The 27581-nt window shown below is 41.8% G+C and overlaps 1 protein-coding gene across 3 annotated transcripts in view; it reads right to left on the bottom strand.

Annotated features, from left to right (window-relative positions):
- Positions 1-27581, bottom strand: part of PAG1 (phosphoprotein membrane anchor with glycosphingolipid microdomains 1) — a 107429-nt gene that overhangs the window by 15281 nt on the left and 64567 nt on the right. For all 3 annotated transcript variants that reach the window (XM_058042210.1, XM_058042223.1, XM_058042216.1), the window contains exon 3: positions 2105-2316. In XM_058042210.1, coding sequence (XP_057898193.1) covers positions 2105-2229 — 125 coding nt within the window. In that variant the 5' untranslated portion in view covers positions 2230-2316. The remainder of the gene's footprint in view (positions 1-2104; positions 2317-27581) is intronic.

The following is a 27581-nucleotide window of genomic DNA, read 5'->3' on the forward strand; positions in this document are numbered from 1 at the left end:
AAAGTCCCTTCCAACCCAGGCCATTCTATGATTCTATGATAATAAAAATATTATTCTTTAATCATATCTGAAATTCTCAGATATACATTCTGGTTACAGACTACTTAGGAAGTCCCTTAAACTGTGTCAGAAAAAAGTGTGTATCCTATGAGGAATTGGAAAAGGCCAAAAAAATCCAGATAACTAAAAATGCCAGTCAAATTGATAATAAGCATAAGCAGTTCAAAAAGGTGTACAAATTTCACAGCAGCAGGGGCCTACATTTTTAAAGGAATCCTGCTTCCCTGGGTCCTTCAAAGGAGTCTAAGTATGGATCACATTTCCATTTTTACCATTTGGGAAATATAGCTCTTATTCAGAAATACTGCAATAAAGTATGAGCTTAAAATAATGTTAGTGCTTCCCCTAGATGAAAAGTCAAATAAAAATTGAGAAAATATTGACAAGATGAAACTTTTGCTTCTTCTAAAGTCTGCCGTGAACTGTACTTCCACATTAGCAACTTTTAAAATTCTGCCTAATTGGGAAATACCAAAACAGCAAGTGAGCGTGCACCAATTCAGAACAGAGAAAGTTAAAAGCTGAATTTCCTCTCTGGAAAATTTTCTGACTCTGATATTTTAGAAAGAACAAACTTTATTCAGTTTTCTATGTCCTCATCCATTTTTCAAGAGGAAGCCAGGAAGAAATTCTGCACAACTGCATTTATGCATAAACAACCTGCCCTACAGAATGACTTGAAACAACAGATATTATGTCCAAACTAGCAACACAAGAATTTATTAAAAAACACCACCAGAATATTTCAGGCAATGTATCTCTGTAACTGCAAAGATCACTCAGTGGTTTGACCCATCTTTCTAGAAAAGGTTCTAGGATTGGCATGTTACAAAACAAAACACAGAATTATAGAATCATTTGGGTTGGAAAAGGCCTTAAAGATGATACACAGTACCTAAATGCAATGTCTGTGGGCTGAAGAGTATTTAAAATAGGGTTCCTACTTTTAAATAATTAAAAAAAAATTCTACTATTTTTTACACAGATATCACAGGAAACTGTGACAATAAGAAGATACTGAAGTGTCAACTCACAGTTTACAAAAGTGTTTCTCCTGAATCACATGAAATTACATGTTCTAACTTAGGCTTTTTAGGGTTTCAACCAACTCTGGGACCTGGTTTTGCCCACAACTGTTTTTTGCATGGTGGGCATTAGATAAATCCTGCTGAAAAACAAAGCCTTCCACTGTAGACACATCTCGTGCCAATACAGTGCATTTTACGGCTGCACAATTTCCTCAATGTTCTCAAAGCTGAAGGGGTGAAAGCACATGCTCCTTACAAGCACATGCACCCAAACTGCAGATTTTGCTGCTGTGCTGGATTTTTCTCCCATAGACTTGGCTGGTTCAGCTGTGCTTACAAAACAGAGCAGTATGGACCAAGCAGTGCCCCTCCTGACAGTGAGGGGTCAGCCTGCTCGGCCTGTGGAGGGCACCATGGGCAGAGTGCAGGCTGCCCCCTCCCTGTGCGGCCTGCAGGGCTCAGAGCGCGCGTCATGAAGGAGCCTTGAAAGATGCATAAACAAAGCCAGTTACAGTGCCTGTATTGGTGAAACTGAATCCTCTTATGGAGAAGAAAATAAGGATAGGGCATAAGGCATTGATTAGTACCACTGTTTTTGCATGAAAGTCAGGATCAATACTATATTCCCAATACTTCAGGAATGGCCACAGCAAAGCTGAAGTACATAATCACTTCCCTTTCCTTTTTACCTAGACTTTTTTTTGGTCCTGTTTAGCCCACCTAATGTTCTCAGTTTCAGCTTAAGGGTGTGATTTGCTAACACTCAGTGTCTACCTGTGCTTCAGGCTTCTGCTTAGGAGAAACCACCAAATAAACACAATTGTGTACTTCATTCACAGCAAAAAAAAAAATAAAAAAAATTAGATTTTAGAATGAATAGAACTGTTCAAACAGAAGTTTGCTCTGAAAACTGTACCTTTCTTTTTTAATTTCTGTACCTCAGTCCTCAGCGTTTCCTGCTAACTATTTATACGTAAGCCATGTCCAAAGTGAACCATTAAGCCCTGGAGCCTTACCCATTGCAGCTGGAGCAAAGGAAGATGAGGAAGGTGAGGAACAAGAGTGTTGTCATGGCTGCCAAACTTCCCCACAGGATTACGTGGATCTGTCCAGTGCCTAAAAAAACACCCTCCAGCCCCATGGTACTAGCAGGAGCTGGTATCACTTGGGGTTGAAGAAGTTACTCCTTGAAGAAGACTGACATCTGTGCTGCATGCACCTTCTGTTTCTGCAGAAGGAAAGAAAAACACCATCAGAGGTTAAGAGAAGTTTTGAAGATAATGAATCTGACAGCTGCAAGTCTGGCAGGAGAGCTTTTCAAATCCAGATCTTATGAAAAGCAGTTTCAAGTACAAGCCAGCCAGCCAAAGAGATTTTCTGCTACATTTCTGACAGTAACATAGAACAGATCTGTCAAATATTAACACAAGCTGTTACCTATCTACAATCTCAATATGAATAAAGGTAGTACAGCATCTCTGTACTTGTATCTTCAGGAAAAGACATAAATCTGCTTTGAGGGCCAGAGTAATCTATTTTGTGGTTATATTTGCAAATTTTATTGAAAAATGAGCTTTTGAAACCAGCTACAACTTCTGCAAAGATAACAAGCCAAAAGAGCTGCAGCAAACATTCACCTCCTCCTCTCTCAGTCTCTCCTGCCTGCCTGTGATTGGAGGCTTAAAGTGCAGTGACAAATAAACTAGGTAAGCCTTTGAAAGGAATACCACAAACACCACAGCAGGTAAGATCCTGTCTTATTTCTGTGTGACATGCTTATTTTCTTAATAGTGTGTCTGGAGAGTAACAATACTGAGCTTTCTTTTTTAGCTTCCCCATACACGAGTGTGAGAAAACAACAGAGCAAAGTAAACAGGGTCTTTTTTAAGAACTTGAATAAACACAACTTTTGCTACAGCACAGCAGTCCATGGGGAAGACTGCTGGGTAAATCCTATTTGTGACATACAAGTTTTGGTATACAATACATTCTAAAATTCTGTACATACATTTAGTGCAATATACTGTTTACATGGCAAAATTAAAAATAAGTTATTAATTCTTCACTGCTGAAGGTAACAATTCCTCCATAATTTGGGAACAGGTTATGCAAAGCCTATTTACAGGCTTTCAGCATGACTTGATTGATAAAAACTGAAATAGAATACAATGGCTAAAAAATGAGCAGATATATTTTGGGAATGAAAAAGTAGCACAAATATAAGGTTGACAATTTGTAAAGCCACTAATGACTTACTTTAACGCATACATTTTCACAGAATTTCTTTTTTGGTATAGGAAATTTGTATGTAGATATGTTTATTTCTTTGCAGCAGAAGCATCCTTTGTAAAAACAAATTCAACTAGGCGCTAATATCATACTTGTATACAAAAACATATCACCGTTTTGTTATTAAAATCTTACACGAAAAGAAGATTTATCTCCAGAAAAAGCCACTCACATCAAAGTAAATCTGGTGAATCAGAGAAGACAGTAGCTACACATAACAACTAAGTTAGGTGATTGGGTAGCTTGGGTAGCTCTTACAAGTAACATTTCTGTTCCTGCATAAAATGAACTCATTCATTTCAACCATGCAGGATCAGACTTCTGAACACCTTCCAACAAGAACCTTACTAATTTATCCACAGTGGAAAAGGGTTTTTAAAAAAAAAAAAATTCCCTTTAGGTAATAATGGCATTGGATGTTAATTGATATGGGAAGAAATAAACAAAAGATGGGAAAAATTGCTGATCCTGAAAAGACCAATTTCAAGGTGTAGTTAAATATTTTCGGTTTGGGCAAGAAAGAAGAAAGCCAGACATTGTGTAACTTCTCCAAACCCCTAAATGCACAGGAAGAACAGGTGCCACACACCTTGGCAAAGCACAAACATCTCACTGGTAGTCTTGGGCACTGACAGCCAAGAGCCACCGCTCCTCAGCGATGACCACTGCCAAGCAATGTGCCTCTCTGCTTTTCTGGGCAGAGCCTGGAAAATCAAACATTTAAAAGCAGTGGCAGATCACTCTAAAAGTTGTGTATACAGCAGATGACACAGCTCTGCCTCATCCCTATTTTAAAGCCCAGGTTGGGTTATTTCATCTGTGAGTCACAGTCACTGGCTGTGAAATGGAGAGACCTTAAGGGGAACTGAATCAGGTTTAGTCAGGAGAAAACTTGGTGTAATGCCCACAAATACCTCTGTGATGTCATGCAAGGGCACTGTGCATTGGAACGGATTCCTGCAAAGGTGATGGACTGTCCTCATCCAGAAAACATTACCAAGCACACTGTGCTGGCTGCCTTAACTAGCTCCAAACCCTTGTTAAGATGGTTGAATAGAAAGTACTTCCCTTCTAAACTTTTCTTTTTTGTGAATTTTCAAAGACATTTTCTGCCCTGCTAAAACTTAGAAAAAATCCATAAAAAAATCTTTTCGTTTCTTTCGTCCAATCCTTTTGCCTTCAAAACCCCCTAATTTTCTTTTTTCCTTGGAAAAAAAAAAAGATTAAATGAAAATGTAATGTAAAGACAAAGGAAACTGAGCAAAATAAGTTTTCAGCACTTTTGTTATCTTTTTTCCTTAGTTTTCCCAAGAAAATAAAAAGGAAGGAAGGAAGGAAGGAAGGAAGGAAGGAAGGAAGGAAGGAAGGAAGGAAGGAAGGAAGGAAGGAAGGAAGGAAGGAAGGAAGGAAGGAAGGAAGGAAGGAAGGAAGGAAGGAAGGAAGGAAGGAAGGAAGGAAGGAAGGAAGGAAGGAAGGAAGGAAGGAAGGAAGGAAGGAAGGAAGGAAGGAAGGAAGGAAGGAAGGAAGGAAGGAAGGAAGTGTCGGAAGGAAGGAAGTGTCGGAAGGAAGTGTCGGAAGGAAGTGTCGGAAGGAAGTGTCGGAAGGAAGTGTCGGAAGGAAGGAAGGAAGGAAGGAAGGAAGGAAGGAAGGAAGGAAGGAAGGAAGGAAGGAAGGAAGGAAGGAAGGAAGGAAGGAAGGAAGGAAGGAAGGAGGGAAGGAGGGAAGGAGGGAAGGAGGGAAGGAGGGAAGGAGGGAAGGAGGGAAGGAGGGAAGGAAGGAAGGAAGGAAGGAAGGAAGGAAGGAAGGAAGGAAGGAAGGAAGGAAGGAAGGAAGGAAGGAAGGAAGGAAGGAAGGAAGGAAGGAAGGAAGGAAGGAAGGAAGTGTCGGAAGGAAGTGTCGGAAGGAAGGAAGTGTCGGAAGGAAGGAAGTGTCGGAAGGAAGGAAGGAAGGAAGTGTCGGAAGGAAGTGTCGGAAGGAAGGAAGTGTCGGAAGGAAGTGTCGGAAGGAAGTGTCGGAAGGAAGTGTCGGAAGGAAGGAAGGAAGGAAGGAAGGAAGGAAGGAAGGAAGGAAGGAAGGAAGGAGGGAAGGAGGGAAGGAGGGAAGGAGGGAAGGAGGGAAGGAGGGAAGGAGGGAAGGAGGGAAGGAAGGAAGGAAGGAAGGAAGGAAGGAAGGAAGGAAGGAAGGAAGGAAGGAAGGAAGGAAGGAAGGAAGGAAGGAAGGAAGGAAGGAAGGAAGGAAGGAAGGAAGGAAGGAAGGAAGGAAGGAAGGAAGGAAGGAAGGAAGGAAATAGGAATTTAAAGTACTTTTCTTAAAACAGAAGCACATTTTTATTTTCTTTTAGAGCAGACACAGACCTGTCTTGAAAGATACTTAAATTATTTCTACTACTAAGTTCATAATTTTGTATCTACTCTGAAGAAGGATACTATACTCTCAAAAGACTAAGTCATGTAACTTAAACTAATACTGTAAGGAAAGTGGGTTTTTAAAATTCTAAATATATATTCTTAAGTTTCCAGGACTTTAAATAAAGATAACATTTAAGGTAAGGAAAGCTCAGGCTACATGGGGAGCAGCCCCATGGAAAAGCTCTGTCTTTGAAGGCTTCAGTACAGAGTTAGAAGGGCTGGTCTGAGCCAGAGCAGATGGAGCTCAGACTGAACTTCAAAAGGAGTGAGATCAGAAAGAGTCAGTCAAGGAAGACCTCTCTGAGTGATGTCAGGAGTGAAGCACAAGACATGAGGCATCCCACCAGGCAGAAGTCAAAGCAGCAAAGGGAATGACCAAGGCCAGAAGATGTAGTTAATTTACAGGAAAGCAGCATGAAATGCCTTGACTGTATGCTGAGAGAAAGAGGTCAGAACAGGACGGAAAAGCACAGTGGCACTTGAACCAGGGGAGGTGACTGCTGCAGACACCTGTGCAGCAGAACAGAGAAATAACAGGAACAGACTGATGGCAGGTGAAGCCCTGAATGAAGGAAGCTGAGCAGGCAAAATGTGACAAGTGATTCCTCTCAGCTCCTTGAACAGCAGGAGTTTAGCATAAGTTCTAAAGGGCCTAGAATCTGCTCAGCACACATGACAACCAGAAGCAAATACAATTATAACATAAAAACATCTCAGCCTGCCAGTACCTAAAGGGGACTCAGAAGAAAACTACTGAGGGACTTTTTTTAAAGGGTATGTAGTGATGGAACAAGGCGGAGTGAATTTAAACTGAGAGTGGGTTTAGACTAGATCTCAAAGGAAATTTTTTTACAGCAAGGGTGGTGAGGCATTGGAACAGGTTGCCCAGAGAAGCTGAGGATGCCCCATCCCTGGAAGTGTTAAACACCAGCTTGGATGGAGCTCTGAGCAGCTGTGTCTAGTGAAAAGAGTCCCTGCCCTGGCAGGTGAGTTGGAACTGGATGACCTTTAATGTCCCTTCCAACCCAGGCCATTCTATGATTCTGTGGTTCTAGATTCACCCTCTGTGAACCCTTACCATGCAGTGACATCAGAGAGCTTGCTCTTTCTGTTCAATGCCTCCCAAAAAATGAGGCTGAAATAATATTCACCCAGGCTGGGGAATATTCCAGGAGAGCTTCTGGAATGCTTGAAGCTGGACCAGCACCCATCAGCTGCCCCAACCAGCCCTGGACAGAAACCTGGCAAAGACAGACGGAAAACACAACTGCCTGAACTCCCTCTGCTTCCACTATGTGAATGCCTGGACACGAAAACATCAATGCCTTGGATTTAGGAGATGTTCCTGAGGCTAGCTTTAAAGAGAAACTTATTTCAAATCATAATGATGGAACAACAAGCAGCTAATTTTTAAGAGCTTTCTGACAGCTGAAAGGATTAACTCCTGCTCTTACAATGGAAAGTGATATTGTGCTGCCCTCTGGTGAATCTCTCTGTTCGGGGTCTGGGATTTGTGGCTCCTATGAGGTGCTTCAGAGCTCGGTGCAAACTCTTGAGTTCAGTGGGGCCCTTCATCTGTCAGGCTCAAAATAGTCCTGCATCCACCCCTGGAAGTCTGTCAAATAGTTCAACCTTGCAGACAGACACTGCTGAGACAGAACAGTGGTCAATGGAACTGTTTGGGGTTTTTAAAATGATTTTCTGGTGTGACAACCATTTAAAGATAAAGATTTCTTCCACTGTACCCTTTCCACAGAACTCTGCACACAAGTTGTTGGGGATGCTGAACTCTTAAAGAGAATAACAGAGAAAGGCCTGGAACATGAGGGTAAGAAACCTGGTTATTTCATCTATGGCAAAATCTAAACAATAGTCTGCATCCACATGTCAAAGTCACTACCAGTTCAGAAAACTAATCTTTACACTATATAAAATTTAGATAAAATTTCTTCTGCTTGTGGGAACTTCTTGCTTTTTAGACATCAATATTTGCCATTATTGAAATCCCTATGATAGATGATGCCTGTAGCCATTCCTCAAAATTGCACTTAAATGCCCAATTATATTTGCGGTTTCAAAATGACAGATATTTTGTTGCATAACCCACGCTTTTATGGTGAATAATGTGTTATTTTTGCTTGCGGCTGTTGCAGGCATAAAGTAGAGCTGATGCAGTTCAGGATGAAGTGATGATGAGGAGAATGCAATTTTGGTTCCAAAAGACCTGTATCTGGAGTGAAGCAGATAGGCCGCAACTCTGGGAAGCACATGAAGCATAAATTTTAACTGGTGGGGAAGCTGCTGCAAAAGTCTGGGGTGAGACCCAAACACCTTTGAAGATGTTCCTTCAAAGACAGGTGCATCCAAAAGACCCAGTGCACTTCAGGTCCAGGGTCTGGCCAGGATTTTCTGAGCAAAGTCCTGCCTGAGCTGATGGTGGCACATGCAAAGGATGTGCTTGTGACAGGCAGATGCCATGCTTTGGTGTCCCAGCAGGAGATGGCAGCGTGTCCCTCTCCCTTGGCTTCTGGGTTTAGAGCAGCTTCATTCACCGCCTGCTGCAAAGAACACTCAGCCCATGCCTTCCAAAGGGAAAAGAGTGGGAAATGTCAACAGCTTCACCTCTCTGGGTTTCTTAATGAATTATAGATGGAGCACAGGCAAGAGACTGAATTGTTCTGACAAGTGAGTGACTTAGAATGCGAGAAGGCAAACGCGAGAGGACGGGAGGGATTCACGGAGGCTGCGGGACTGGGGCTGCCAGGCTCAGCGAACGGGGGCACTGCCCAGGTGCCTCATGTGCTCATCCCCAAGCTCTTTTAGGGACTCCCTTGGGAACTGCTCAGGCTCCTACTGCTCTCTTTGCCCTGCCACCCCTCTGGCTCCCAGGGCTCTCAGTTATCCACTGCTAAACTGCAAAACAGATCAGGGCGATGAGACGGTTTGGAAGATCCCCTCCACCCCACAGCAGGCCTGGCAAGGAGCAGGGAGAGTGGGAAAGAAGGTTGGAATTTTTATATGAGATTTTTATTACTCTGGTAGCAATCCCCCAGAGAGCTGTATTAAACCAGAAAATGGGGAAGTACAAGATGTGTGGACCCACAAACTGAGACGGGAGTTGGGAAGTATGAAGCAATGTCTTGTCGACATCCAGCTGCAAATGCTGTCATTCAACCACAAAACCAGAAACCTGGGCTGCAACAAACAGGCAACAGCAGAAATTTTCCTGCACATGTGACTAACACCTCTCAGTGTAAGAGCCTTTCATCTTCTGTTCCTCCAAATCCTGAAAATACACTTTCTCTATGAAGATAGCATCCTGCAGGAGACCAGAGGATTTAGCTTACTCCCACTATAGAAAATTCTCTCTGCAACTTCTGACCCAGCTCAGGCACCAGCAGGCAGAGTATGTCTCCAAGGGCCCAAAGACAGAGCACTTCCCTTGTATGTGACACCCTCAAGGCCACCTTAAAGAAAAAACCTGAAGGCAGGCAATCCCCAACTCCTGTACCCAGAGCAGCTCATACCAAACTACACAGCTCATTTGGAGAACGGGGAGGACGTGGAAATGCACTTTGCTCAATCCATAACCATTTCCATGTCAGGACTGTTCTCTGCATGCAAATACGATGGTGCTGGCAGGAAATGCCATTTGTGCTCCTGAAATAGCCCTTAAGTGTAGCACTGTGCTGACCTGTGTTAAAATGAAATCAAAGCACCCTTCCTTCTCCTAAACAACCTTCCTTTAAACCTCCTGATTTTAAGTTGAATGTCTTTTCTGACCTTTTCCTATGTGGCCTAACCAGGCTTTAAGTGCAGAGTAGCTGGAGGCAGCTCCTGAGTGTCTCCTTTCTGTGACTTGCCACAGTTGGTGGATTCCTGACAGCATAACCCAATGAGACATTACACACATGCTTAATGACATCATCAGGGCTGCATTTCTTCTTGTGTGGGCAAAATACCTGGGTCAAACTCTTCATAGGTATCTCCCTACTGCAAGTCCTGCTTTGGAGCCTGTCTGCAGAAGCTGGTGGGAGTTGTGCTTTAATGAACATTAAGGTTGGGTCCATTGCAGTAAATGAAGCATGTTGGAGATAACTGTCTTGTACAGCCCAAGCCCACAATCTCATACTCTCTTATTCTCCACAGAATGGGGATTGTATCATCTTCCAGGAGTGGTCCCTGACCAGAGCTAACTCCTCAGTTATGCATGGGATTGGCTTTGGGAAAGAGCCTTTTTACTGCAGCCAAAATTATGCTTCAGGCTGTTCTAACTTGGTAAACCCACATCTTCTGTGTTTCATGCTGGGCATCTGATAACAGGGGGTCCTTTGGACCTTAATCCCCCTGTACTAGAGATCCTTCTCTTCTCTCAGTACTTCTCCACACAGGACATGCCCAGCTCTCTATCCACTCCAGCTCCTCTGCCTCTCTCAGTTCCCAGTCCTGTTTGCTGCCTCAGGCAACCACCTCTGCTACAGGTGACAAAGACTAATTAAGATATCAAAATAGGAATAAGTGTGCATGACAGCCTAATAAAATAAATACAAAGATATCAAAATTTTATCAAAAAGAGACATTTAGATAATTTTCAGGCATTGCCACATTAAAATAGATGATACTGTGGAACAGCCTAAATACACAAATGTGTTCCTTGCTTTACATTGGTATTAAGTGAATAAGAGCAATTGCAATTAAATGCTTCTGGAGACAGTAGCTGACAGGACTGCTGTTTGGACTGAGGTGCTGCCTGGCAGAATGTCTCCTAGCACCCCAGTGTTACTGGAGTCAAGATAGTGAAGTTTCTTCACAGGCACTTTAAAAACATTGTAAAACATATTTATAATTGGTCAAATTGCTGTTTCTGCATCTGCAATGGCTTCTTTTGGCTTCTAGTGTTCTAAATGTAGATCCAGTACTGAGCTACACAAACCTTAAGACTAAGATCCCCTTCCTCATGCAGTACCTAGTGCATGTTGCTTTTAGGGTTCCTATGCACTAAATCAGGACAAATACTTTCCTACAACAGGTTAAAGCTCTTCTGGTGGTGCAGCTGTGTTTTGAGCTGCTTGGCTTGGCAGCACCCATTTATGAGAACACTTCAAGACAGACACATCTTATTCCAAGCTGTGAAGACCAGATGTGCACATAATTAAGGCCTGGTCCTGAAAGCCTGATGCTGGAAGGAATTACTGACATGGACTGAGCTGCTCTTGCAGGCTGTCAGATGAGCCTTGCAGAGACTGTGCATGCCATAAGCCTTCAAAACAGTTCATGATTCTGCTTTGCAAGGCAGCAGAATAATGAGGTTCTGATGTAATGTACCTGTACCTACCTCTTCAGAAATCATGGCTGGTTTATCAAAGGATGTGTGTGCTCTATAATGCAAAACCAGATCTAAGACAGAACAGAACAGTCCCAAACCACTGGTCGCTTTTAACCCCTTCTAAGCCTTAACATCTTCTAGAGGGAAACCACATCTCCCTGTACCCATCTATCTGTGGCACTGCAGAAAAATTAAAAAGCCTCTTGCAGGAGTAAAGGCTGATCTATGCCACAATCTGCATTCATACTCCAAGCAACTCATTCATGCCTTGTCAGACCACGTCACCTCAAGGTTAACGTATTCAAACTTGACCTGACTTCTCCTGCCACTCTCTCCTTTCTATTCCTACCACAATTCTAGTAAGTGCACACAAGCCTGCAGTGCAGGCAGCCTCTCCTCAGAAAGAAAGAAATTTGGGAAAGTGGAAAGAGTCAGGAAAGTTGTATGAACAATTAAGTGTGTGAATTCAAGGGCTCACTTCAAGACAGTGGAATAGTTTTCCTAAAATGATGGAGGATTTCAGAAAATAAGAGATGTCACTATCAAGGTTTCATAGCAGGCTGTAAAACTAAATTTTCAAAGGAAGGTGAGCATAATTGCACGTGAATGTGATTATGTCCCTGTGAAACACAGTCTGCATCCTGGGGTTAATATACATGCATAATTATGCACCTAACCTGTCACAGAGCTATCACATTTATTTCCCACATTCACAAGGTTTTTCTGTGTATAAGCCATACATAGAAATCTCTGCCAAATGCAGCTTCCATTATAAATCAGGCCCTGAGCAAAGAGGTTTGTAACAAACGTTAAAGCTCACAAATTTATTCCACAGTGGCTAATAAGGCTCCCCCCATTCCACTACCAGCAGTACAAACCTCCCCCAGCACAAACAGGGAGAAGGGGAGTGCTGAGGCCACAGCTCTCAAATGCAGAGCACTGGCTGAGCTTGGCCAGCTGCTGAGGAAGAAACCCATAATGAAGCCTCTGTGAAACAGCTCCTAGGAACAGCAGCACATATTTTCCCCAGGCTTTAGCAGCCAAATAATGACTGTCTCAAATGTGACAGCAGAAAAGCTTTATCTGCTGAGTGACCATGCCAAAGATTACAGCTTAATTGTAGCATTATTGTGCTCTTTCCCACACCCCCACAATATCCCATATTGCTTTCTGGCTGCAGTGAGGCAATTAGACCACGATTACTGCATACTTTAGAGCATATAGAAATGAAAGCTGTCTTTGTGTTTTCCAGCTCTGACACAACTACTCCTGATAGCTTTGCTTTTCCTGGAACTAGATGCTCTTTCATATTAAAAAAGGCCTGTTTATAATTTCGCTTTGTTTGTGTAATTCTACCATGCCAAGTCCCCTTTCAGTTTTTGCAGTGCAACCACATTTCAAGCAACCCTTTTGCCATCTCAGGTAATAATAATGGAAACTGAGAAATTCCCCCTAGCTTGGGAAGTAGGCACACACAGAGTTTGCCTCAGTCATCTGACCTAAAAGACCTCTAAAATCCATGGCAATTGTACTTGTTCTCAAACTGCTGTTTGAATCAGGCCCATGAAACAATACAACAAGTAGATGGTACTTTTCCAGATGCTACTTCCAGTTTCCAAAGGACCCCAACTGTATAAATTGCAAAATATGCAGCAGCAAAACACAATGCTTTGATTGTTCCCAATGAAATATTGCTCTTTTTCTTCCCCCACCATCCCCCCCAAAAAAAAAGAAAAAAAAAAGACTCCTACTTAGAATGAGATTCCACTTATTTACATTTCTAAAACCAGTCTTTGGTTTACTCAGATGCTATCTACAGAGTCCCACCTGTGAGATCTCACCCCTGTTCCCATCACAGGGGAAGACTAAACGACTTCTACTAATACCAAACTTTCAGATTGCTCAAATTGTATATAGTGAGAATAACTCTACCTAAAATGAGAAATTTAAAAAAATGTATCCAACAGTCAGGACGTTACAGCCTTTTAAAGTGCCTTGAGTGAGATGCACCTCCAAAATGAAGCACATGAAGATCATCCCAATTTTTTAAAAATTTAATCCAAATAATTTTAAATGCAAACATCCCAGATTACTAAGTGCCAATGCTATCATAAAATCTGTGGATATAAATGTCTGGAAGACAGGAGTGTTCCAGGGAAGCTAAGTGATGGTCCTTGGAGGTAGAATACAAATTAAATCAGAAGGGCCTGTTGTATTTATGATTAAGTAATCTTGAAACAAAAGGAATTAGTGAGAATTGAGCTTTGTGATATCCCACAACAAGAGAGGCAGCTGTGATTGAACTTGGTGACAAATCTATTTGAAGAAAACAGAGTTCACCTTACAATAACAGGTGTAGGGTTATTTCAAGCCCAAATTTCATTTCACTTTAATTGATTCAATAAAATAATTTTAAACTTTTTAGCATTTGTATCTCATTAGGAATGTCAGCTTTTCTTAAGCATTTGGTGCATACATGCAGAGCCTTCGTCACTGCTGGAGATGGTCCCTGTCTTAAAGAGTTTACTTTTTGTCAAGATAAAACCAAGACAGCACATGAGAGAATCCCTGTCTCAATAACTTCATTTTCATGAAAAAATGTCCAAGACAAAGAAGGATTTGGTGGGTTTTGAAGCGTTCTTGCAACTTATCCAGATACCTGGTGTCCCCACTCAGTGCCGCCTCTCCGTGACCTTTGTTTTCTCTGAGTTGGAAATACAGCTGTGTGTTCCCTGAGGGAAGGTGCCACCTTAATTCAATCTTGTAAAAATCATCTAAGATGGCTGCCTCCATGCTCTGCATGATCAGTAACGACTCACTTCTTCCTGTGGAGAGAGGGGTACCTTCAAAGTGAGCTGTGAAGGTCATTCCTCATCTCTGACAGACCACTGACCTTTCAGAGACCTAGAATTAGGAGAGGAGATATCTATAAATCATGGACAAAACCAGGGGACGTTAATGTGTGCTGACCCACTGGGAAGGGCCTCAGATGCACTCCTCTGAGCTGGCCTCCTTGGCTGACCCATCACACCAGACAATGCGGATAACTAAACCTCTGGGCAGCAGGAGCAGCCCTGACAGACCACACCTTTTCACAGCCCCACTCTGTGGCACAATTTCATTGCAATTTCTCCCTGAGACCAGCATAATGACATTGTTCTGCCCTTTCAATTGGAAGCAGAGCTGGGGTAAATGAAATCATCACTTGCTTTTGACAGTCCAGAATATCCTGTGGATTCAACAGCGTCCTGCTTGGCACCTGCAGCAGCATGGAGCAGGAAGGCAAAATCCTGTCCTGCCCCCCACACCAACGTTGTGACACATAGTGCATTTCATCCACCTTCTCTCCTGCTCTGGAGAGTGAAATATAAAACCTTGGGCTTGACCCCAACACACCTAGGCAGCAGAAACTAATCATGAGTCCTGCAGGAGTGATCTACGAGCTGGGTACCACCCCCCTCAACACAGCCAAACCCCTTACTGCTTCATCCTGACACACAGAGCAAATGCAATTATGAGATCTAATCAACTGCAACTAATGTAATTCTCAAAGTCTTCACAGCTAACGAAAACCAGGTCTTCCCCTTCTTGATTTAATTGAGATGTTTGGTTGTTCACACACCGTGGAAAAGAAACCCTCCATAAAGCTTTGTATGAATACTGTATTTGCATATCCAGCCTGTCACAGTATTGGGCTCTTTTTCCTGGCTGTTGGATATTACATGGTAGGAACCTGTCTGTGAAGGGAAGTGGACTTCAGAAAATAAATACTTTCTCACGTTGTTTCAAGGGAAATCTCCAGTCTGAATGTCATCTACTAACTACCCCTTTGTAGCCTGAATTTGGCTTAAAAAAGCATTTCCTTAACATGAATAAATCATGATCCCTAGTAAAAATACCCTCCTCCTGCATTAAAGCAAGAATCAGAAGACAGAATTTGGCCTGTAGCTTGTAAACTCAAATTTGTTGAATAACAAATGACTAAAGAAAATCCCTTTCCCCCCCTTTCTCCAGCGTGTTCTTCTTGTTGTCTGTTGGCATTGGGTTTTTCTGCAGTTTAAGCATCACTATTGCTTCGAGACTTCCCCTGCCTCTGTGCTTTCTTGTGTCATCATCAGCATTACTGTCACAGGAGGCCCTACAAGATGGGCAGCACTGCAGAGAGAAGGATAAATACATCAAGCCTCCTGCAAAAAGTTTTGCTGCTACCTTGAGTTATGAGCTGCCAAAGCACGATGACAGAGAAGCATGGTAGGTGGCAGGTAGGCAGGATAAGCAGAGTGTTGCATCACTTCACGCAATCAATAACCAGCTGGGCTTTGCTTCTCCCAGGTTTCTCTGCTGTGCTGACCCAAATCATTACTTTTCCCCCACAGAATGTAGTCCTGTTAAGGTTTTGAAAGAGAAGACTGAGATTTGATGAAAGCCTGTCAGGATCCAGGATAACTGCTCTCCAGAGACAGGAGAGACAGTCAAGACAGACCAGGTAAGAACAGTCTTTCCCCAGTGATGTATGTTATCTTTCACCAGATAACAAGCTCAAAACCTTTGTAGGACTGATCACATAAGCAGGTGTCATTCCCCCAGCAGCTGAGGAGTCTCCAGCTGTGTGGGTGTGACCACAGCAGGGACAGCAGGCCTGGGCCCACAAAAGCAGCTCCTGCCTCTGCTCCTGCATGGCCAGGAAGCCTCCACCTCTGTTATCCTGCCTCCTCTTGGCACCTTCACCCACCCTCTGCAGCCCACCAAACCTTGTTCCTCCTTCCACAGCTGCCCCCTCCTCCTTTCCAAAGGCCACACAGTGCTGCCACAGTGCCACAGCTCCATGAGCTCGGTGCTTCTAGCAGAGAGCACGGCCACCCTGACTATTCACTGAGTGTTTCCCACCCTGGGCAGCCTTTTTGGTTTATCACTCCTCCTTTGGATTATTTTTCTGTAATAACGTGCCCATCAAACACCCACACAAACGCTTTTAAAAAGACTTAAAAAAACTACCAACACTCATAACAACATGTATTGATTACTTTGGTTATGGCCTATTGGTATCAGGATGCCCAAGTGGTGAAGAAAGCACATGTCAGAAACACAAAGAGCAGATGCTGAGAAAGCATTCTCTGAGAGAGAGAATGGAATGATAGGAGTTAGGCAGTAGAAGAGCTCACCTAAAATATGCTAAATGGCCTTAAGAACTATACCAGACACAAACATACACAATAATGAGTAGTCAGCTGAAGAACATATACAGCTACAATACACCACATCCCACCCAGGAATTTCAACAACTACTTATTTTTTACAATTTATCATTACACCACTGTTATAACACCCTGTTCAGGTTCCTGAACCAAGGAATCTGGATTTCATCTGCTTTATTCTTTGAGAAATGTGCCATGCTCAGGCCTCTTGTAATACATCCTGAACATGGTTCATTTGAAAGGATAACCTAATGCTATATGGTGAAAAAAGCTTTTTCATCCCTTTTCATCACTTTGGGACATAGTTTTATTGCAAAGCAATCCAATTCTGCAGAAGGAAACAGTTTTCAAAGAAACCACTTGTAAGTCAAGAGAGTGACCATTAGTTATTGAAAGCTGAAACATTTACAGGTTGATTTGATGGCCGTGACAGTAAATGAATTTTTCCTTTTGTTGAAAATTTTTCTTTACTGCAATGAACACCTGGCTAACTGCCTGATGAACAAAGGTCATCTAGCTCTGCATTTACTTTGATTCAATACCAAATTTATGTGCTACTTTCAGAAAAAACAACCATGCCATCCTTTTAGAGAGTCCTTTTTGAATTTTCAACTGACTTGAAATGTATGATTGCAGACATTAGTTTGGGGCAGCTGCTAAACTACATGCTTTGCTATGTATTTCCATGAGTTATTCAACCAACAGAAGAATTGCAAGACTTAGTTCATCTGGAAGAAAGCAAAAACAACAGACTCATCACGCTACCCCAGTTTCACAAGTATAAAAATAGCAGAAGGTGCTAACAGATATTATGTGGGTAAGAATGAGAACTAGATTGGTGTTGGAGAATTTATTCTTAGAAAATCCCTCCTTTTGGAATTGTTACAGGCATGCACTGACCCAAATAGATCATGGCTCCTATCATTCCCTAGTGCATGTGAACAGATAAAATGCTGACATGCACCAAAAAGGTTTGGGGCAAAAAAAAGCAAGCACAATCTGCACGGAAACTGCCAAAAAAAGCAAAAGCACAGCAGCTGGTACACAACTGCTAATAGGCACAGACAGCACTGCTGACAAACGCAGGTGAAGCGAAGGAAAGGAAAAGGCAAAATGATGTTGGGAAATGATGGCAGCCCGAAGAGATGGAGAAAACAAGCCAGTCACCACAGGGTACCCACTGATGTCTCAGAAGGACAGGCATTTCAGCCATTTCAGGATGCACAATTTATTCCACTGGGCTGGGGCTGCCCAGTGATCAAGACTCAGGGCCACTGACATCCCTCTGGTGCAGCTTTCTGACTTGGCTGGGTTGCCCAGTGGCTGTTTTGTGGCTATGCTGATAAGGCAGGACAACTGGGAGACCACAGATCAAACCCACGGTGCTGAGTTACAGAGCACAGCACAGCAATCACACGTGCAGAACTACAGTTTTCTCTCCTTCCTTCCTCAGCCCTTCCATAGTTTTTTTGTTTTGTCCCAGCCAAGTCCCAGGCAGCTCTGCAGGCTCAGGGAGGTGTCACACTTGTGACATGATGTGTGGCAGTCAGCCACCCATCGTGAGGTGTGTGAGGTGCCCAAGTGTGTCTGTGTGTGAGTGACGTGTCTGAGCCTCCCGGGCTTCCAGGGGTACCAGGCAATGGAGCCTCACAAAAGATGCAGGATGCAGCCCAGGGGGTCATTTAGTTGCCTAAACACTGGCAGCTAGAACTGCCTGAGCTGCCTAAAGGCATCCAGGATGTCTGGATGTTCATGCAGATGTGTCCACAGAGATGAACTGATGCCTCAGGTTTTAGCTTTTATATTTTTCAGATTCTGCACTGCTTTAGTGTGTAGTTCTGAGCTTCATATTAGGGATAGTAAGCTCTCTTCACAGAGTAGGTAGACAAAACAATTCTGTCTCTAGCAGGGGACCAAGGACAAATGATCCAAGTTTCAGGCCCAGGAGCATAAACAATTTCTTTTTCTGAAGACAGAAAAACAAGAAGGATGAGACTTCATAAGCTAAAGCTATAACTGGACAATTAACTCCAATATGCAAATGGACAACTTATGAGACCCTGTGACCAGCTGTCCATTTTGTGACCATTTTGGGTTCATCTTGGGTGTAGCCCTGGCTGGGTTCTTGTACTGCCCAAAGCATGTCCATTGAGGTCTTTTAGTAAATACCTACTTTAACTCTGTCTAGTTAAAGTCTCTGTTCTAGGTCAGCCTCCACAAGGCATGAGAACAACTTGATGCATGAGCTGCAGGATATGTGTGTCCTTCTGGAGCGGCAGATGGAGGCCAAAGGGCACAGTTTATGGCACTTCAAACTCCATTCACTGCCCTCTCTTTAGGCAGATGAAATCTGCACCTGGATGAGGTCAGCAGACATGGCACAGGGCCAATTCTCACACTTCTCAAACAGCTATTAAGAAACAATGAAAAATGTACCAGGGCACCTCAAATGGCACCAGCTGCTTCTGCATGAGCAGCTGAAGGGGCCTGAAGGTGCCCTGCAGATACTTGCCTAAATTTAGGAATTTTCAGTTGCACTGAATCTCACACCGGCAATGGTATGCTTTACTACTGCACAGGCACAAACATCTTCCTCTAACGTACTTTCCTATACAAAGCTGAATGCTCTCAGCACTTAAATCCTTCTCCAAAAGCCATAAAGATTTATTCAGGGATGAAACATTTTAGTCTAATATCAGAAAAACACTTTTCTCCAAGTGAAACAATGCCAGAGCATCACACTCCTTCCAGCCAGCAGGACACAAAATTAATGTCCAGACTTTCAGAAATGTTCACTATCACAGACCCTGTAATGTTTAATTATCTGATGGTGCTTAGGACTTTGGGTAGAAAAGAAAAGAAGCAAATAAAGCAACACAAATCCAGTCATCATATGAATATTTAAGACCCCTCTGCTGGAGCATCAATGTGTGGGCTCATATCAACACTGTGTTTAATGTCCCTATGCAGCTACTGAACACATGTATAAGCATAAAATTAGCAAACAACTATCAAAAGACCTCTATTCAGGCAAAAAAAAAAAAGTTCTTTTCCCTTTATGAACACTTTTAAACAAAGTGTTCTTTTTTGTGTAATTTTTCTCCATTAAAATTTTATGTTACTGCAAAGAGATAGAAGGCAAGGAACTTCTGGCCCAATTTTGTTCCCAATTGCTCTTGTATAGTAACTGGAGGCAAAATTTTGTTCTCTCTGTAGAATTAAGTACAACTGTCGATTTCCTTTTATTTAATGCAACATTAACATACAGATATACAGACTCAAATATTAAAACTAAATTACAGGCAACACTTCTCCAATTAGCTCATATAAAAGTAGAATAAATAATTAAGCCTCTTACTATCCAGTTAAAGAGACAAGCAACATTTCTAAAACGACAAGAAAAGGCAGAGATGTTAAGAAAAATAAAAAAATATTTCTGCTGCAAGAGAAAGTTTCCAGGAATCTCAAAAATCTGAAGTCCAGTCACGGACTTCTTTTGTAGGCTGTTCTTGCTTTGTCTTTAATACTGGTGTGCTGTTACTAATAAAATAGCTCAGTGCCCTGCAGTTGGTGCTGAGGACTAGTTACTGTTTTCTGGAATAAGTTCCAACTGGAAATGTCAGCCTTCAAAGCAAACCGGCCCAGATCGAGCTCTTCCCAGAGTAAACCTATTACACGCCAGTAAATAGATGAGATATAAATAAAGTAGGAGCTCTGCAGAGTGTAAATCAGGCATTGCCACCATATTAAGAGGCTTATGGCAATGTTACTTAGCAGTGTTTGTTTTACAGTCTCAGCAGGCTTGTCCTGCTGAACGTTTTGTGTAAAACCATCTGCCCAACACACAGAATCGATCTCCGAGTGTGTCCTGCTTGGTTTGTAAATTTACCTACTGTGACTAAGTACATAACTCATTATTAAAAACAGTCAGACCTGGCCTTTCCTGAGGGTAAACTAATGTTTCTCATCATCCTTAAAAAAACAACACACAACATGAGATAAGGAAGCAGCAAGGCATTTAAATAAGAGCTGTTATTTGAAAGACTGACTCCTGTGGCCTGAATCAACATGCAAATGTGGACTCCCAATCATCTTCAGAAGATAATTATTATTCATAATTGGCACTTTAAAGCATCTTCTCAGAGCTGTGCAAATATTGACTAATTAGCCACACCAGAATCCTGTGGGGTAGGCAAGCAGGTACCCTAATCCTCTTTTTATCTGAGCGAATTGCTGGGGAATAAAACCCCAGCCCTGACCTGCTGCAGGGGAGGAGAAGGTGGAGAGGTTTCCAGCCCCATTCCCTTCACCCAGCCCACCCTGCTCCCACCATGGACCTTTTTCCTCATCTAGAGAGGGGATCAGACGAGCTCTGCACTGGCAGAGCTCTGGAAATAGTGGTCAAACCTCAGTTCATTAGCTAAAGTCCTGTCAAGAAAAAGGTCTGAATATTCAAAGTCAAAATAAAGCCTGAGGATTTGATACAAGTACATGCCGTATTTATATGAGGATGGTAGCCTCTTCTGCTGAGGAACACTTAAACAATGATGTACTGCACAATTATGGCTTTATCCTGGATATAAAATATTACACTGGTATTTGTAACTAAATAGTAGGAAAAGAGCTCTATATGTATGGAATAAGACACTTCACTTAAAATTCAGAAAAATCTTATTATTCACTGTGTGCCCAAGATTAGGCTGAAGAAAGTGTGAAGTCCTGTTAGAGCCTCCAAGAGGCTCTGCCTTCACCATGCAATAAAATGCACCAGGCAAACAATATCTTCAAGATGGGCCTAAAATTGAAGATCCTTGGAGGCCACAGCGGCTAGAAATGAATACTGAATACATCCTCTGTTAAATCCAGTTCTTTAATTAAATTGCCTGTAGGAAAGCAACCATTAGTCATTAGTGTCTCAGGTTTTCTGGTTTAAACCAGCAAACACTAATGATGGTTTTATTCTAGAGCTTTGTTACAAATCACCACATTCAGGGGCACAAACAAGTCTTTTCCAAATAACTGTATTATTACAAGCTTACAATATACACAAGATATGCAACAAGAACCATTTTTATTTGGTGTAATCCTGCTTTGTCTATTGAAATAATTGGTCATATGTTGTGTCTAATTTCAGCTACAATCTCTTTAGGGCAAAGATTGTGTCCCTGTGGTTTTGTAAAGCCTCATTCACAGTTATAATGGTGTATAAATTAAATAAATAATGAGAAATTATGAACTGTGGGAATTTATTCAGCATTTATCAGGAATTCACAAGTGAGGATTTACATTTTTTTAAAATGGATTTTTTAAAAGATCTTCCAGTGATCTGCTTCTGTCCTCTGTTTTGGGAGATGCCTTTCAACTGTAGCAACTACTTAGGTAAGAATAATAACAGAAAAAAAAAACAGGTTAGTGTGGTGACTGGTTGAATAATAAATCCAGGGTTATTCCACTCTGAAGCTAATTCTTCTACATGGTTCATGCATAACAGCTTCTGAGACAAGCAGGTTTTCATCCATGGGAAAGAGCATTAAGATTATGGTATTTTAACTACTGCATTAATTATCTACTCTGAGCAAGGCTAGACAAAACAAATAGTAGGAACAGAACAGAACTGGATGCCTTAGTGAGCAAAATTCATTTAAATGCCCAAACCAGAAGAGTACAGATTAGGTGGCTTGGGCTGCAATATGATAAAAAAAGTTTTCTGTGCTGAGAAGGTTTGGAGAATCCTGGAACAGTTCAACAAAATTAATATTTGGCACTCCTTGCCACTCATCCCACATGAGTCCTCTAAATGCTGGAGCAGAGGCTAGGGGATCATGGCCACAGCAAGAAACAAACTCTTGGTAGTAACAAGCCAGTCTTAAGCCAAAGCAAGTCTATGCTAAAGCTTTGTATGCTACACCACTTTTTTTGTGTGTGTGTGTGTATGTATGCGTGTGTGGGCACTCATTTTTTTCCTTTTCAGGAAGAAGAGAAGGGGGAGAAAAGCAAGAATTTTTATCTCAATAAAGAAGTTTGCTCATGCAAAGAAGCATCCAGCTTGCTCTGAGGATTTAATGAGCAGCTCAAAGGATCTCAGGAGTCTGCTGGGCTCCTGCACCTGGATCTGGCAAGTTAGTGGGAACATAGGGTGACTTGGGTCTGAAAAGATAAACACTAGAGTGAGTGCCTCTTTCCAGGTACCCAGTGTACATCTACATAAGGTAAAACACAGCAATAAAGTAAAATAAGTCAGCTGTGTTATTAAAAATTATAGTTGTTCTGGCTGGCCTTTTGCCCTAAGACATGCAACTTGACAAGCCTGTGAGGTGAGAGGTCTGGTCCCCACAGCCCGAACATGTAATTGCAGATGGACCTGCCCCATCCTTCAAGATGCCAACCCAAACTCATCAAATGCCTAATTTTTCTCATTTTTCTTTTTGGCTAACAGAACTAAAATCTGTAAAAGGAACAGCATGTGAAGTCAGCTCTGTACAGTAAGATGGAAAATGCACTGATTTGCACAGAGTTAATAACATGCCCTAAAATGGCCATTCACCCTCAAAAGACATTAGCATGTAATAGCAGCTGCTTATCCTCTGAGTGCAGATGAATATTGGAAAGAGGTGCTGAGAGGCTTTGTCCTAGAATTACATGTCACTGGTTTAAACATGATGTGTGGAAATTATTTTAATTGCCCATATTAGTCCAGGGCTGAAATGGTCTGGTATTGTTAGGAGTGGTGCAAATGTCTTTCCCTGGTCAGGGTGTTGTTTGAGAAGAACATGTGCATACCTGAATGTCCAGAAAGCCTCACCGCAACATGAAACTAAAAAACCAAAAATCACCCCAATAAAATAGCTTCGAAAAATATTGGCTAGTTAAGTGATATTTTTTGACTGTCTTACATATAAAGATCCAATTTCTTGCAAGTATGAGCACTGAAAGAGCAAGAACTGCTATTTTTGAGATAAATGTTACAGTTCAAATGTCACAGACTATATTACAGACATTCACAACTGGCTCTGAGATTTAGGAAAAAAAAACAACTTACACTGTTGTATGAAGGTTGGCAATGATCACAGTGCTAATGACCATGGGAGAAAGACGAGATTTTTTTTTTAAGCATCATTATCTAGTGGCCTTGAGTGCTAATCAAAACAAGGACTATAATGCCTGCTTTAATGGGGTTTGTCTCAGTAATGCTCCTAAATGGAATAAACTATATTAAATCCAGACAAGCTACAAAGAGAGACAAATGGCAAAACAATACACAGAAAACTTAAAGATTCTTTAATCTATTATTAATTGAGTTACTATCCATGACAGTCACACTTAACTGTGGTTTTGTAATCCGTTTGCTGAATTGTACAACTAGAATAGAAATGTTGTTGTCCTCTGTTTAAAACAACAGACTAAATAAGGCCCAAATCAACCCACAAAATGGCCAAGCAAAGACTGTATGTAGACAGGCTGCACGTCCATTTTCTTCTTTCAAATTCAGGAAAGTAGCTCCTCTGGAGTTTTTTCTCCAAGTAGAGGGAATCTGATCCCACTGAGGTAGTCCTGCACATAAGCTGAGCCCCTGTGCACCACAAGGAGGATGCTCTGGGAAGACAAAGGGCCCCACACTGTCCCTCAGTGACCCAGTGCTGCAGGGACAGACACTGATAGCCACAGGCTTTGGGTCATCCTCCTGATGTTACAGGAAGAGGCACCAAGTGCCAGGACAATGAATTCATCACCATCCTCCTCCTCATCTGCCTTGTATCTTTGGCCCTGCTCATCCCTCCTCTGCATATGCTGACCAAATGCACAGACATGCTGAATTTCTTCAGCTTGATACCTCAGAGGATCAGTCACATTTGACTTCCTCAAAAGCAAGTAAATAGTTTTTCTGATGCATCTATTTTGCTGTATTTCTCACACTGAGATGGGAGGATGTGTAGCAGCTGAGGGGGAAGGCAGACTATGGCATTTTGGGCAGATCCTTCAGGAAGAGGTGACAATTTACTGGTAAAATGACAGCCAAGGTATAGAGGCAGTGACACTTTTATGTTCATTTAGACGCAAGAGTGAAATATTTCCAGGGGTCCAGTTTTAAAAGGATGGATTAGCCCTTTGTTCGTGGTGTACACAAAATGCAGGATCATGCATCTTATCTTGAAGAAATTTTCAATAAAGGTCTTTACAAAGTGGAGCTGTAGCTAGGGGAACATACAATTCATTCTGTAATTAATGAGTTCCCCCCAGTATTACAGAGAAAAAATTCCTATGGTTTTATTGCTTTTGTAAAATGCTTGTTCTCCAGCTCTGAAGGGACTGTGAAAGGTCAGAGGTGTTGAATATACATGATTTATAAAGTCCTCTGGGATGAGATGTGCCATGTAAATATAAAATATTATTAGAGCACACTCTCTTTAATTCACATACACTGAAATGGAATTGGCTGTGCCACAGAAGCAAAACTAAGAACCCAAGTCAGTCTGATGACAGCAGATTGTCCAAGGCTATTGACAGTCCAAACAGCAGAAGGATAAATTCATTTCACAGACATATCTACCTAATGGTGGAAGTTACTGCTATTCATCCGGAGCTGGTTCTATGTAGATATGAATGTGAAGACTGTGTTACATAGAAATGACTGTGCAGGCAAAGATGGTGTACTGCTCAGCACCATGAGGAAAGAGAGGCTGCTGAAAAGGCTGCAGGCACAGGAGCAGCCCAAGTAGCCCATCCACCTTCTGCAGGAACTCTGCCTTGCACAGCTCTGTTCTCAAGTGTGTGCCAGAGATGCCTGGGATGCCGTGGTCCTCACGTGCTTTCTAAAGTCACACTCAGAGGGCACTTCCAGCCTCAAAATATGCATCCTGTTTACCCCTGGCTTTCACAGAGGCTTCCAAGTTTCCCTTGCAAATTTGAACCTTGAGATTTGTTCACCTCCAGCTGTATCTATCCAAAGAGGCTTCCTAAAAAGCAGTCTCTCAGAGAACTAGGTTGGAATGAGCTGAACTGGACAAGCAGTCCCATTCCCTCTCAGGGAAGCATAAATTATACTTTCAACCCACCTTTTGGGATTGATTCCAATTTCTCTTTTTCTTTTGTCCACAATAGTCTATACTTTAACACTGCAATAAATAATCAGTTTGAAGTAGAATTCAAAATATTTTAACAGCTGGAGCAATGACATTCTCACTCAACTTTACTGTAAATGGAAAAATTCCCATTCCCCCCCTCAAAGACAGGGATTGCAGATCATATTCTGAATTCTTTTCAAAACCTTGGCCAAAAGATATCACCAGCACAGTCTGTTCCTCTTCACATTATTATTCCCACTCTCACAGATTCTTTTATCTAACTCCCTTCCGCCCTGAAGTTTACAATCTCCTTCCAAAAATTTTTCAATTGCAGTTCCCATCTCTTAAATTCCCTCTCTCTCATCAGCTTTCAAATAATATAACTTTATTTTAGAAAAATGATGCTGTGAATTTAGCGCTACAGACCAATCTGTTCCTACCTTTTTCCCTGTGCTAAAACACAGCATCTAATTTTAAATCCTTTTTAAAAATTATTTTTTAAAAAGGCATAATACAGCCCTTTAGGAAATGTATATGAACTTCCTGCCCATAAAGGAAAAAAATGAAGTTCTTACTCTTGACTGTATCAATGCTTTCCCATGCAAATTGATACATCTGTATGGGAGAAAAAGGAGATTTGGATCATCTGTATTCAAGAGAATAATTAAAAGAAGTTATTGCACAAAATGATTAGATTTTCTAGCAACACAAGTTTGATTCTGTGATAATGTTGAAGTTACTCTCATCGATGCCGAACACTTTTCATCCACACAAGAGGGGCTTTTAATTTTCTCTGTACTGAAAAAAAAGCCATTGTATTTTCACAGATGATGTTTATTATTTGATTTCTTCTACTTTCTTTAGATAATTAAATAGATAGATTTGCTCATTTGGCTATAGCTAAATTGCTGTAGTAGTGGCAGACAATGACACTTTCAAGGCCACACTCTACATGATTAATCTTTGCTCCAACTGAGAGCCTTTATTGTCTGGGGCTACCCTTCCTGTTTGTCTTTTCCTTGTTTTCAGTTCTCCCTATCAAGGAGAACAACAAAAATCGTTATGGGTTTTTAATCTAGGGAATGACATTTTTTAGCTCTGAGGCCTATGTGTAAATGTAAATTTCCAGCTGTTACAACAAAGGAATAGCAAATGTGAGGCAGACGTTAATATATTATCCATTGTTGGTAATACAAGCAAAAATCAACCTTAAAAAATCCCCCAGCTATTCCAGTAATGAAAGCTCACTCACTTGGGTGTTTACATGAACCTGTGCCTTCAGAAATAAGATCTAACTAGCAATCTATGGAGTCTAGACAAATCCTCTGTGTCGTTTCTTCCTCCTCTGACATTAACAATTCAAGGGCTAGAACATACAGCCAACAAAATCATCTCCAGATGTTTCTTTGGCTTAGCAATCTGATGAATGCCCAGAGACCATTTACTGCACAATGAAGTCAAGTGGGATCTGGGAGGATTCTGGATCCCATGCTGTTTTTCAGGACCAATTTCAGTACCAAAAGTTAAACCACATGTTTGGTTTCCATCAAGCACTACCACTTGAACATAAGTCTTCACACACTTACAAAGCCAGTTGAGGCAGAACTGATGAGCAACCACCCTGAACTCCCTAAGAACTCTGCTTTCCTTTGAATCCACTGGCTGAAAAACCACAGCACAGCTGTGAATGCAATAAGGGGCTTCTTACTGAATCTAGCATATTTGTTGCTTCTACCATCTTCTAACCCTTGAAAACTTCTGAATTTACTGTCCTGGCATGATGAACACAACTCACTCAACAACTCATAGTCAGTGACATAGAGAAGCATGGACATTCAGAGCACACTTAGAAGTTTAGTTTTCCCTCCAGAGAGTCTCCAGCCTTTGTTTAGCCCTCACCATAGCACATCTCTCGTCATCTTATCTCTCTTATCTCCCATCATCCTCCCCATAGACCTTGGATCCCCATGAATCCTGAAAAGTCCTTCATTCTAGCATTAATACAGCAGCAACTTCCTAATGCCTTGTGTCAGGCACATTTGTGTTTGTAATTCCTTTCACACTAGGCAATTCATTAAGGGCTCTGTTTTGATTACCAAAATGTGTGAACACAATTTTGTATCTCATCTATACAGGGTCACTCTTATGTCAGCTCGTTTCTGACTGCGACAGCCTTTTCCCATCCTAAAGGCAAAACAGTGTTTACATTTGCT

This window comes from Melospiza georgiana, chromosome 1, assembly GCF_028018845.1.
Source record: "Melospiza georgiana isolate bMelGeo1 chromosome 1, bMelGeo1.pri, whole genome shotgun sequence".
In the NCBI taxonomy this organism is placed as follows: Eukaryota; Metazoa; Chordata; class Aves; order Passeriformes; family Passerellidae; genus Melospiza; species Melospiza georgiana.